Source organism: Dama dama, chromosome 20 (assembly GCF_033118175.1).
Source record: "Dama dama isolate Ldn47 chromosome 20, ASM3311817v1, whole genome shotgun sequence".
In the NCBI taxonomy this organism is placed as follows: Eukaryota; Metazoa; Chordata; class Mammalia; order Artiodactyla; family Cervidae; genus Dama; species Dama dama.
The window spans coordinates 71,507,879-71,521,249 of NC_083700.1; the positions used below are offsets into that span (position 1 = coordinate 71,507,879).

The 13,371-nt window shown below is 36.0% G+C and overlaps 1 protein-coding gene across 1 annotated transcript in view; it reads left to right on the top strand.

The window, feature by feature from the left end:
- The window catches only part of NEGR1 (neuronal growth regulator 1), a 961,959-nt gene that overhangs the window by 731,723 nt on the left and 216,865 nt on the right, over window positions 1-13,371 (top strand). The window contains exon 5 of the mRNA XM_061121612.1: window positions 7,685-7,805. Within this exon, the coding sequence (XP_060977595.1) occupies window positions 7,685-7,805 (121 nt within the window). The remainder of the gene's footprint in view (window positions 1-7,684; window positions 7,806-13,371) is intronic.

The window sequence follows — 13,371 nt, forward strand, 5'->3', positions numbered from 1 at the left end:
AAGGAAATGGCAACCCACTCCAGTGTTCTTGCCTGGAGAATCCCAGGGAAGGCGGAGCCTGATGGGCTGCCATCTATGGGATCGCACAGAGTCAGACACGACAGAAGTGACTTAGCAGCAGCAACAACTATAGTGAAAAAAAAAAACAAAAACAAGATATTTATGGATTTCTGGAGAGTAAACTTGATGTACAAGTTTATCTTTGAATTAATCGCATGCTTGCTGTACCAAGACAATGATTTAAAAAAAAGAAAACTCAGTTTCCTTTCTATCCATATCTGATTTATCACAATTCTGTGCTTTTAAAGGGAATACAGCTGTGATACCCTGTTCATTTGCAATAATTCCTGTTTAATAATAGACAGGTTTTATTGACTTCTAACTCAGCACAGAGAATTATAAGCATGTAACATGGAGTGTTTTGCATTGCCTATACAGCAATCCTATGAAGTAGTCACTATTTACTTTTCAGATGCAAAAACTGGAGTTTAGAAGGGTTAACTAACTCAGATGGTGAATATTAGAACAACTTTCGCTTGACAAAAAGTGGTGTCTTATAAGAAAACAAAGTGGGCCTTTTTATTAATACTACTGTTGCTATTTGTTTATTAATACTACTGTATGTTGCCACTGTGTAAATGCTTAAGGTCCTGAGGAAGCAGGAAACACCTTACACATTGGATTATTTTCATTCTCTGTGAGAGCTTACCAGAGGTGTAATTCAATGTGAAAATTCTTTATGCCATGAGTCATGAAGACTATGTCTATATTACAGTATTTTAATTTTTTAAAAGTCCAATTAGATAAATATTTAAAAGTTTTCTCTTAGTAATAACATGGAGTCCTTAGCTTTCTTTAAAATCAAATTAGTCATTGAAATAAGGACATGTGTACTTCATTGAAAGGATTTATTGACCTTGTGATCCATTTCTGTGAGATCTGTGGAAACCTTAGAAAGATTTTCAGGTTTCCTGCCCTGAGTTGCATCTTATCTTCAGGAAAGAAAGTCTTCAACTATCATCATCTTCATTTGTAGCAGTAGTATATTGAGCAAGTACATCTTTTACATCATGTGTTCTCTGGTAGATGCTAGAAACCTTATTTTATTTTTCTCAGAAACTGTTCATTTGACCAAGTTTGCCATAGTGTAGTTGACAAAGTTCAGAATCTAGACCAAGGTCAACATGCTTATTTACCACAGTGTTTTCCTATGTAGCTTCTCTAGGATGGATTTCTTCATGATTTACTTCTTATTACTACCCCTCACTCTTCTTTATTGTTTTAATTATTTATCATGGCACCTTTATCATTGTCCATCATTTTGAGGAGGCAGGGTGGTGATCAAACGCCTTTGAAGTTCTAAAGTTTCACTGTAGCTAACTCACTTCACTAAGGCTATTAAAGTAACTCTCTGATTCACTCATTTTTTATAATAAGACTTTGTACAAAACCAAACTTCCCAATCAGGATGGCAAGAGAGGAAGAAGGTCTTTGTGGCTATTGTCATGTAACTAAGAAAGCCTGAATCTTGATTAGGCTTGTTGGGTGCCAAGTGCAGAGGTTCTATTGCTTGCACCTGCAGAGCCTGGAGTTTTGGGTAAAGAACCTTTAATTATCTTCATCCTGAAATGACTGGCTAAACAATGATAGGAAATATCCCACTGAGTAAATGAGAAGGGAAGACTCCTTTTCTATGAGCATCTAATCACACAGGTGTTAAATATCCCTTCTTGACCCTTTCACTGCTGGTCTTCCTGAACATCTGTTCTTTGCTGTTCCCTGCATTTGTCTAATAACATTCATCCAAAACTGAATTTTTTGTCCCCTATACAATTGCTTCAATTTATAGCCATATACAATTTGATACAAGGGTAGGATGCCTAATTTCAGAATTGCAAAGGAATCAGTCTATTCCAGAGGATGTCACTGTCCTCATGAATTCGAGGAATCCAAGTAATCACCTTCTTTGCCGCTGTGGTGTAATTAAAAGTTACATTTGACTAGAACAGCACCAACAACAAAAAGATCTCCATAGAAAGAAAAAAAAAAAAAAAAACAGTTCCAGAAATAAAAATGCTTGTATATGCACATGTTTACACTCCTACTCCTACTTCTATTCCAGGACCAAAATTCACAGAACAAAACGATACGATGGGGAAAGAAAAAAGCTCTGGGAGCAACTACTCAGGTTTTATCATTTGATTGTCTTTTCTAGGAGGAGCCCAAGATGATTTCCTAAAACATGGACCATTTCAGGGGAAACTGAGTGCTTTGTACAACTTTACCCAGCACACATAAAATTCACTGTTATAGCTCCAGTTAGAGATGTAATTAACCATAATTGTTGTGAGATATATATTTCTGGCAAAAAAAAAAAATGGCCATATCCTTCTGATGCAAATAAATACATAAAACTCATTAGTCCCTTATAGCTCATGAGCATGCAGAAGTTAAAGCAGTGATGACCGTTGACTTGAAAAGTCATGTATCACATAACAGAAGATGTGGAATAGACCTTCTTGAATGGTCCAAAATATCCAGAATATGCCCTACAAAATTTTTGGCCCTCAAGAACTCGGTATAAAATGCTCTGTAATTCTGTGGTCTCATAAATTTGGGAAAGCTCCATACTGTGAGATTCACAAGGAATACATGAGCATCACAGTCTCTGAGATACACATAACAGAAGATGTGGAATAGACCTTCTCCAATGGTCCAAAATATCCAGAATATTCCCTACAAAATTTTTGGCCCTCAAGAACTCAGTATAAAATGCTCTGTAATTCTGTGGTCTCATAAATTTGGAAAAGCTCCATACTGTGAGATTCACAAGGAATACATGAGCATCACAGTCTCTTAGATATGCTCTAGAAAAGAAAACTATTGGGTTTGATTAGACATTTCAGTGGCCACAGAACTCTTATTTATACAAAGCAATAGGATTCAGAATGGTGTAAACTTGGAATTTCACTAAACATGTCTTCTCACTGCCAGTTAACTAAAATGAGTTGACTCAAGTCCAATGTGACCAATGATCTATTTAATTAAATTTTCTCTCAAGTCCTGCCTTTTCTATAGCTTGGCCAATGATTTTCTCACCATCCTAAAGATTACTACAACAGGCTTCTAGCCATTCTGCCAGTTTCCTCTTCTGCCTCTCTGCAGACCATGTTCCACACAGTGGCCAAAAATCTGTATAAAATGTTAATCAACTCATGTCATACATCTGCTCAAAATCTCCACAACCTCATCTTCTTAGAATAAATTTCAAAGGCTTTACCATCAGCTACCAGACCCTCCGAATTTGAGTTCCAGTTGCCTATCCAACCTTCTCTTCTGGATTCTTCGGCTCACTTAATCTGCTCACGTCACATTGACTGTTTTGCCGCTCCTCAAACCTGTTAAGCATGTTTCTACCTCGGTGATTTCCCCTCAGGGTCTTTGAGTTTTCTTCTTTTATTTTAATAATTTTCTATAGAAAACCACATGATTTCTTCCCTCACATCATTTAATTCTCTGCTCAAATTCTCTGCCTTATCAATAAGTAGCTCTGTAACTCCACCACATAAAATAACCCACCTTGCATTCCTTTTTCTTTCATCTTGCTCAATTTCCATCTTAGTCTGTATCACTCCCTTACTGTTTATTTATTTACTGTTTGCACATTCGTGTACATGTATGCATACATACAAACTCAAGAATCTTAGTCTTATGAGACCAGGGATGTTATGTTTTTTATTAATGTAGTCTTTAGTAAAAAAGTACCTGTTGATTTGATGAAGGAATGAAGAATAAATAAAGGGATGGATCTACTTCCTCTTGTACAGTCATTTTCAAAAAAGGCAGAATAATATGCATAAGGGTTCATTCATGTCCCAAAGAAAAATCAGTACAGTTTTCAAGTTCAAGCTTATAATTTTAGCCTCAAAATGAAATGTATTTGAGACTTCTCTTTCCATGTTGATTATTTACACCCCATGGCCCTTTAATTCTCTAACACATAAAACACTCTGAGGACCTTTTCTTACTCACAGTGTTAATTCCTATTTCATTCTTTATCTAGGCTTCCATATGTCATATTAGTATCTTTCTGTTTTTCAGTGTCCATTTCAGCACCCATGAACTCTCTAGACAACATGATTGTGTCCCTTTAACTTGTATGTTTACCAAGTGTTGAACCATATGCACACTGTACTGCATAAAAGGCTTTTAATGACAAATTAGATTTTTATTTAGGTTCATTATGCCTGGGTTTTCAGGCTATGTTCCGGATTTCATGGTTTTGTTTGTAATGAGTCATGGCCCCCTTGACAGACAAGGGAGTAATTAAACTAGCTAGGTTTTCAATAGAAACTTGTGATGGATCTCCTGTTGCATATGTTATTTCATCTTCAATAATAGTTGGATATCATAAAAGATTATGGCCTCATAGTGTGACAGAGAGAGAAATACATGAAAGTCTGTGAGAACAGAGTGAAAATACAATCTTACCTATATCTCTTACAAGCAAAACAGTGTCATAATAATTGACAATGAGTTTTTATTTGTAGATATCTTTTGTATTGTTATTGCCTGATAAGGGGGGATGTGCATCTTTACCTAACAAAGTTAAAACTTATTAAATGGTTCTTCATGTTGAATTAGAGAGTATGTATGTGTTCGTATTTGTGTATATATAAATGTGCTTATGTATATTCTTTCATTTTCTTATTCATACTTCTCAAAATTATTTTTCACCAAGTTATTAGCAAAACATCTATAAAAATATTTCTTTGCAAATATCTTTCTAATTGAGCCTACTATTAAAATTAAAAATACCACAGAGAAATAGAGGTGCTATAAATTCAAAGTAAAGAATCACCCTTAACAGAAAATGATTAATCTGCTCAGGTATTTTTAAAAGGAAAGGTAATGTTCTGTTGGAAGAGTGTTTACAGTTTTTATATTCACTACATATTGAAAAATCATTAAACTCTGTACCTTTTTATTGCTTTCTAAAGAAACTTAAAATATATCCAAGGTGCACACTTAGTCAAGTCTTTTGTCTGAATGAATTAGTATTTGCATATTCCAGGTTCCTGTTATATTGAACTTTTTTTCATTGTGTTATTTGAAATACGTACTATGCTAAATGTAGACTGGTAGAAAAGAAAATATTTATGGAAAAACAGAGGCATACAAAATGGGAAAAATAAAATAGGAAAAATCTAGATGACCTTGCAATTGGTGATGACTTTTTAGATACCAAAGGCATAATTCATGGAAAAAAAACAGTTGATAAATTGATTAGAATTTCTGGCTCTGTGAATCACATTATCAAGATAATGAAAAGACAAGCCACAGACTGAGAAAAATACTTGCAAAAGATGCATCTGATAAGAGACTGTTATCCATAATATATAAAGAATACTTAAAACAATATAAATAGTATAAACAATTCAATTAAAAAATGGACCAAAGAAGATGTATAGATGACAAACAAGCACATGAAAATACACTTCACATTATGTCATTAGTAAAGTGCAAATTAAAATAGAGATACCACTACAAACCTATTAGAATGAACAAAATCTGAAACACTAACTCCAAATGCTGATGAGAACATGGAACAACAGGAATTCTCATACATAGTTGATAGGTATGCAAACTTTGGAAGGCAGTTTGTAAGTTTCTTACAAAACTAAACATACTCTTATCCTATAATCTATCAATTTTACTTCTTGGTATTTACCCAAAGTAGTCAAAAACTTACATCCACACAGAAAAATGGATGTTTAGTGACTTTCCATGTGATTGCCAATGCTTAAAGCAACCAAGAAATTCTTTAGCAGGTGGATGGATAAATCAACTGTGGTACATACAGACAGTGAAATATTATTCAGTGCTAAAATGAAATGAAAAGACATGGAGGAAACTTAAATAAACTTAAATAAAGCATATTACTAAGTGAAAGAAGTCAGTATCAAGCCAATATGAAACATATGAAACATGTTATATGACCCCAACTACATAACATTCTGAAAAAGGCAAAACTATTAATAAAAGTAAAAAATCAGTGATTGCCAGTAATGGGGAAGTAAAAATGAGTGAGCAGATTTAGGAGGATTTAAAAATAGGATAATTTTAAAGGCAGTGAAAATATTTTAAATAAAATGGCTTATGGGTACAACTCCTAAACTCATCTACCTAACTTTTGAACCCATCTCAGTCAATGGGTATTTCTAACCTTCTACCTAAACCAAACAAAATCACCCTCATTTTTTTTTTACATCTGTCAAAAAATCCTGTTGGCTCCAACTTCACAACATACCTCAAAGCCAGTAACTTTCCACTACCTCAGCTGCTACCACCGTAGTCTGAGCTGCGAACATCACTTGCCTTACTTACTGTAGCCGCTTTCATCCTGGCCTCATGATAATCTTTTCTCAACACAGCAGCCTGAGTGATGTGATACTTTTAAAAGAAAAGCCAGATTATGTCCCCCCTGTGTAGTAGTTCACCATCTCATTCAGAGTAGAAATCAAGTCCTCAAAATTGCCCTCAAGTTCCCATCTAATCTTCCATCCTTCGGCTCCATTTATTATTCAGGGTTCTCACAGAAAAATAAAGCCAATATATATGTGCATATCTACATATACATACATACAAACAAACATATATACACATATGTATATGTTAGTCCCTCAGTCGTGTCTGTCTCTTTGTGACCCCATGGACTGTAAGTCTGCCAGTCTCCTCTGTCCACGGAATTCTCCAGGCAAGAATACTGGAGTGAGTAGCCACTCCCTTCTCCTATGCTATTTTTAAGCATCATTTTGTGCCAGACACTGTTCTTTGACCTCTGAATAAGCAGAGATAAATTAGATATTTATCCTGCCTTTAGGCAGCTGACAAGGAAGCCTGGTGTATCCATCATTACAAGACACAAAGTGTATGTTATGAGAGATTTAGAGAAATTATTCTGAACAGAGGAGAGCTATTTCCTGCCAGAGCAATAAGGAAGAGTAAGGCGATGGTGACCCCAAAATTTGGGCCTTGAATCTGTGGAAATGGGGAAGAATAGCATTCCAGGTAGAAGGAAACACAGTTTAAAAAAGCACTAACATGATAGTGCGTAAGGAAAAACATAGAATAGGAAGAGCTGAGACTTTGAGTCAATATGCCTGACATGAAATCCAAACTCTGCAGCTAAGTAGCTGTGCGACCTCAGACAAATATTTAACCTCTCTGAGTTTCAGTTCTCACATTTGCAAAATGAGGATAATACCGTTTAGCTTAGAGCATTACTGTGAGGAAATCATGAACGTAAAGCACGGAGCCACCATGACTGGCTCCCAGCCGTCACTCAGGGAACAAGAGCTATTATTAAAGTGTAGTTTGACTGGAGTACAGATGAAGTGTTCCCCTCAACAATGCCATTTTTCCAATAGGAAGCAAGGCCAAAATGTATTGCATTTACTCTGCACTCCCTAGGAACATTTGTCTATTTGTCCAACGTGAAAAATGAAGCTGAAAATAACTGGTCTCATATGAGAAGCATAAAATACTGAAAATGTGATGCATTGGTCTATCAGGCATAAGATTGCTTTGAATATAGAAGGAATAAAAATATGTGTGCTATATTTCTGTTGAATATTATTTTAACTAACCTGCCCGTTTCTTTCTTTCTTTGTTTCTTTTTCAGTTGCTCCTACAATTCAGGAAATTAAATCTGGCACCGTGGCCCCTGGACGCAGTGGATTGATAAGATGCGAAGGTGCAGGTGTGCCGCCTCCGGCCTTTGAATGGTACAAAGGGGAGAAGAAGTAAGGACTCTGTGATTATTACTCTGTTTCAAGCACTTTGAGCTAATGGTTTTGTGTTTCAGATATTTACTTTAAGCAGTTCCTTTATCTGGCTTGAATGATTCTTAGCAGCCTTCTCTGGAGCACAAAGAGGCCCACGTGGGAGGGATGAGTAGCTATAGCATCCAGAAGAAATGTCCACTTTGGTTTATATGATCTCAGAAATGCCAGCAAATTCCCCATCACTGATGCCTTTCATTTCTTCCCCTCCCTTCGGAGCCAGCACAACATTGCTCTTTCTGGAAACCATGTTTACTTGGGAAATAAACCAGCTCTTAAAGGACTTGGGCCCAGCTTCCATGAGAGCACTCCAAAAGCAATCAGAGCTGCTGACTCTGCCTGGCTTCCTTGATCAGCCTAACCCTTTTACCTGCCTCCCTCTCCCTCAAGACACTTTAACATTTTGTTTTTACAGAATATGGCATTTCAGGTATTCTATCACTAAAGGGACTGTAGAGGGATAAATTGCATGGTTGAAGGACTAACGAAGGGAATTTTAGGGCTACTCTAACATCAGCTCTATGTGATTGTCCCCTTGAGGTGCTTCTGAAAGCCTTAGCAAGAGCTGTTGAACAAGAGGAGACAGAACTTAAGGACTTTCTCTTTACTTTCAACCAGTGGGCTCATTCAGACCTCTTCACCTGTTTTTATCAAGCCAACAAAGAAGAATGGGACCCCTGTGGATTAAATGGAAGATGTAATGGAAGATGTAATACAGAGGAGAAGATATCCTCTATTATATATATATGTATATAATGGCTTCAAAATTAAGGAGGGAATGTATTCTAGAAAATGTTAGCTTGGACCATATGAAATTTACACTTTTTTTTCAGTCAAAAAGGCTAAATATTTGCAATCCCATACTGTTCAACATAAACATATGGGGTTTATTAAGTGTCATGTCTCGTAACTAATTACAGCTAAGCATCTGAACAGAAAACAGGTGAAATCACATAAGAAGTTAGATGTTGCCACATGGATGAAAATGGATGTGACATAAGTAGGTACTTTGTTTCTTAAACTGTAATCAAAAGAGGTTTTATGGGAAATATTCTACTTTAACATCAGCCTTAACAATAAAACAATAAAAGGTATCCCCATAACTATCTCATTTGTTTTGGATAGCTGATAGTGGATTCACCTAAAATTTTTTTTGCAGTTATTTTATATGCAACCTCTTCTACAATTTGGGCTACTTAATTTCTAATTCTTTTTGCTAATTAATTAATGCTTTTATTAATTTGAAATCTTGGTGGCTTTTGGAAGCTCCCCTGTATTTTTATATACCTAAAATTAGATAAACTCGTCTGTGGTCACCCTCATCCCAACCCTACAAGATTATATATCTGGCAATATAACCTTCCTCAGATTTCCAGGTTAAGAAGTTTTCAGTTTGTGATGATTGGTGAACATCTAGGAGCATGGTTCTCAATCTTTTGAAAATTATGAAACCCTTTGTTCAAATATAGTCCTATTTGAAAGCCCACTAAGTAACATCTGTGAAAGTAGGGGTGAATGGAGTCCCAGTTCTATCTACTCAGAGCCCCCCTTCCATTAGGATGTCCTTGTAACTCCTTCCCCCATCCCTGGTTCTCCACAAAGCACACTTTTTAAAAAGTGGCTTAAATTATTTTACATATCTTTCAAATTCACTTTCGAAACTGTGTCATGCCTTTCTGAAAGGTTAATGAGCAGGATTATTCTTAGTAGCACAAGTGAGAACTCCTTTGTTAAAGTCCATTTTATTTCTACTATTTTTTTTGTGTGTGCTATATCTCTCTCTTCCACTTTCCTAAATTCAGTGACCATTGTCAAGAAGACTACAACAATCCTCACCCCACTTGCTTGGCCTATACAAAGACAGAAAAGAGCCAAGTGGTGTCTGCAGTCGTGGCTTCACTGTTTTTTTGTTTTTCCCAAGTGGGGAGATGGACTATAACACTTCAAAGGAGTTTAGAACCACTGCTAAAAAAAGTTGATTAATTCTCCCCAATCAGAGCCCTTCCCTAATACACTCATTCACAGAAAAAAATCTAACAGCTGTGAAAATCAAATGCACTTTCAAAGGCAAATACATATTTTATTTAAGAATGAAGTATACATTTATCATTTGTTAGAGTTGTATTTGAAGAAATATCCAAATTCTCAAATACCACTAGAATATATAAATCTATCTTCTCAAAATTACAAAAAAGCAAATTTGAATATATTTAGGGAGTGAGAGAAAGAAAACTTCTGCTTATTGAATGATTGTTGTTACACTCACTAAGTGCATCCACCATGCTACCTTCAGGGTCCAGGATATTTTAAATATTTATTTTATCAAAATGAAAAGCTATCAATGTGATAAGCACTTGCTGTTTAACATTAACCCATTTTATTTTCACAACAAATCTATAAGAAAGATAATATTTTTATTCTTACTTTTTGCTGAAGAGAAATCAAAGCACAGTGTATTTATAATAAATACTTTGCACAAGTCTATAGTTAATGACAGAGCTGGAATTTGAACCCAAGAAGTCTTGCAAATATTCAGACAGAGTTCATGGATTTAACCTCTATACTGTGACACACAGTATAATCATGGGACCTCAGGATCTATCAAAAATAATTTGAAGTGTCAATGTTAAATGCCAGGATAAAAGCATTTCAGGTAACTTATCAGTTAGCAAAATAAGACTGCACATAGAAACACTCGCTTATACTTTCTCAACTGGTTTAGTCAAAGACACAGAAATAATGGAGTCAAGATAACTAGACAGAAAAGAAACATATACAGCATGTTTTCAGGTTGTTTTCTTGACCTCAAGATCGTTAACAGGAGCATGAGGCTGTCAGAGACTCTCTTGGAACAGAGCAGAGTTTTTACAAGATCTGGAGAAGTTTTATTTTCTTAGTTTTATTTCCTTTTATACTTGAGGCTTACAGAAAAATATTCAGAAATAACTTACTCTCTTCATATACTTTTGTGCGTACATGCTCAGCTGTGCCCAACTCTCTGCTACCCATAGCCCACCAGGTTCCTCTGTCCATGGAATTTTCCAGGCAAGAATACTGGGGTAGGTTGCATTTCCTACTTTAGGGGATCTTCCTGTCCCGGGAATCAAACTCGTGTCTCTGGCAGCTCCTGCATAGGCAGGTGGATTCTCTGCCCCTGGCACCATCTGGAAAGCCCATGTACTTTAATTTAAGAGATGTTTATAAAAATTCATCTTGCTTAGGTCAAGATTTTCAAGGCCAGATTTTCATTCAGATAAATATGAGCAAATAAACACAAACAAATAGGAGGAAATACCTGATCATCTCTAATATTATCTTTGCCTATAGTTGTACCACATCCTGTAAAATCTTCTGTGCACTGAGAATAATCTGCTTGAAAACTTAAAAAAAAAAAAAGACTCTGCAAAATTAAGCATAATTTATAGACAAGGAGGAAACATTACCAAGGATAAATTACTTTCCTGGACCTTTAAATTCTATCTAATTATTTTTCAGACCTCTGTGAGGTATGATTCGTTATCTTCAGTTTACTGATGATGAAACTGAAACATAAGAAACTTATGTTTCTAAGAGCACTCACATAAAAGATGCTGTCAGGACACATTTTACTTTTGTCAGCCTCTCAACCTATGTTCTGTCCTTTGTTTACATTGCCCTTATTAGTTTTCTGTTGCTAAGTAACAACCCAAAATTAAGCAACTTCAAACAGTAAGCTTTTGTCCTCTCAGTATGTCTGGGTCAGGAATCCAGGAGCAGTTAGTGGGGTATGGCTCAGGGTCTCTCGCTGGTTCCCGTCAAATGTCCCCTGGTGCTGGTCCTCTGAAGGCCTGACTAGGTCTGGAGGATCAGCTTCTAAGACAGCTCACTCCCACGCCCCACAAACCGGTGCCTCTTATTGACAGGTTGTTTAGTCACTGTCTTGTCCAACTCTCTCGCAACCCCATGGACTGCAGCCCACCAGATTCCTCTGTTCATGGGATTTCCCAAGCAAGAATAACGGAATAGGTTGTCATTTCCCTCTCCAGGGAATCTTCCCCACCCAGGGATCAAACCCAAGTCTCCTGCCTTGGTAAGTGAATTCTTGACCACTGAGTCACCAGGGAAGGAACCATTACTGACAGAAGGTGTCTGTTAATCACTATAATAGATCTCTAAATAGGGCTGCTTGACGTCTTTATAACAAGACAGTTGACTTTCCCCAAAACTAGTGATTCAAGAGGATACCATAGAAGCTGTTTATGACCTAGTCCGAGAAGTCTCTGCCATTTCTGCAATATATTATTGGTTACAAAAGGTGACGCTATTCAAAGAGGGAGAGATTACAGGGGAACATAACTGTCAAGAGGTGAGAACCATCAGATGCCATCTTCAAAAATGTCTGTCACACTGTCTCCCTTATGAATGATGTAATTGTTTATACATTGGAAATATTAGCCATTTGACCTTTATACATTGGAAATATTAGCCATTATAGCAATGACTAAAGTTATATATTTGTTACGAAGATATTATTTCTTTGTATAAAGTAGTCCGGGCTTCCCAAGTGGTGCTAGTGGTAAGGAACCTACCTGCTAATGCAGGAGACATAAAGGATGCGGATTTGATCCCTGATTTGCTAAGATCCACTGCAGGAGGGCCCAGCAACTCATTCCAGTATTCTTGCCTAGAGAATCCCATGGACAGAGGAGCCTGGAGGGTTACAGTGCATGGGGTCTCAAAGAGTTGGACATGACTGAAGTGACTTAGCACGCATAAAATGGTCATTTTTTTAACACTATAGTCACTTTCAGCATACCTGGCAGGAACAATTCTAGTAGGCTAAATTTTACTCTATTAAGTGTTGGGAGAAATAGAGTTCAGACTTTGATTATACATAGAACTAAAAATTTAAACATTTTTTAACTAATTTATTATAGTTGGAGGCTAATTACTTTGCAATATTGTGGTGGTTTTTGCAGAGAAGATTGATAAGAAGAAATACACTCCTTATCTGTAGTGAAAGGACACTTTAAGTTAAGTAAATAATGTTTTTGATGATATGAAATTAAGTTAATCTATGGCTTGAGAATAGTACATTCACTTAGGATTAAGACTAAAAACATGAACTAAATTTTAATAGCCTAAGATTTAAATAGGTTACAAAAACAGATTTTATATCATTTTATGGAGATGATAATACCATCTTGACTTACATAAGAATTTTGTTATTTGTCTACTTATTTGGATTACCTCCTATTGATTTTTAGCCATCCTCAAATCTAGGCCCGCAATTTAGAAAGACTTGCCTTCTTATTTTGTATGAAAAGTTTAACTGCTCCAGTGTTTTAGAATGATGCATGCTTTATTCACTGCCTATTTTTAAGCAGTGTCCCATGTGGCTATGCTTTTTAGAATTCTTTATTCTCAACAAGGTTTCTTTCCTAATAATCTATCATAATTTAAGATAAGGATACGAAAGTTACAAATAAGATAAATAAAAATTACATCCCTGAATGGAAAACAAATATGCAGTAAAAAATTAAAATGA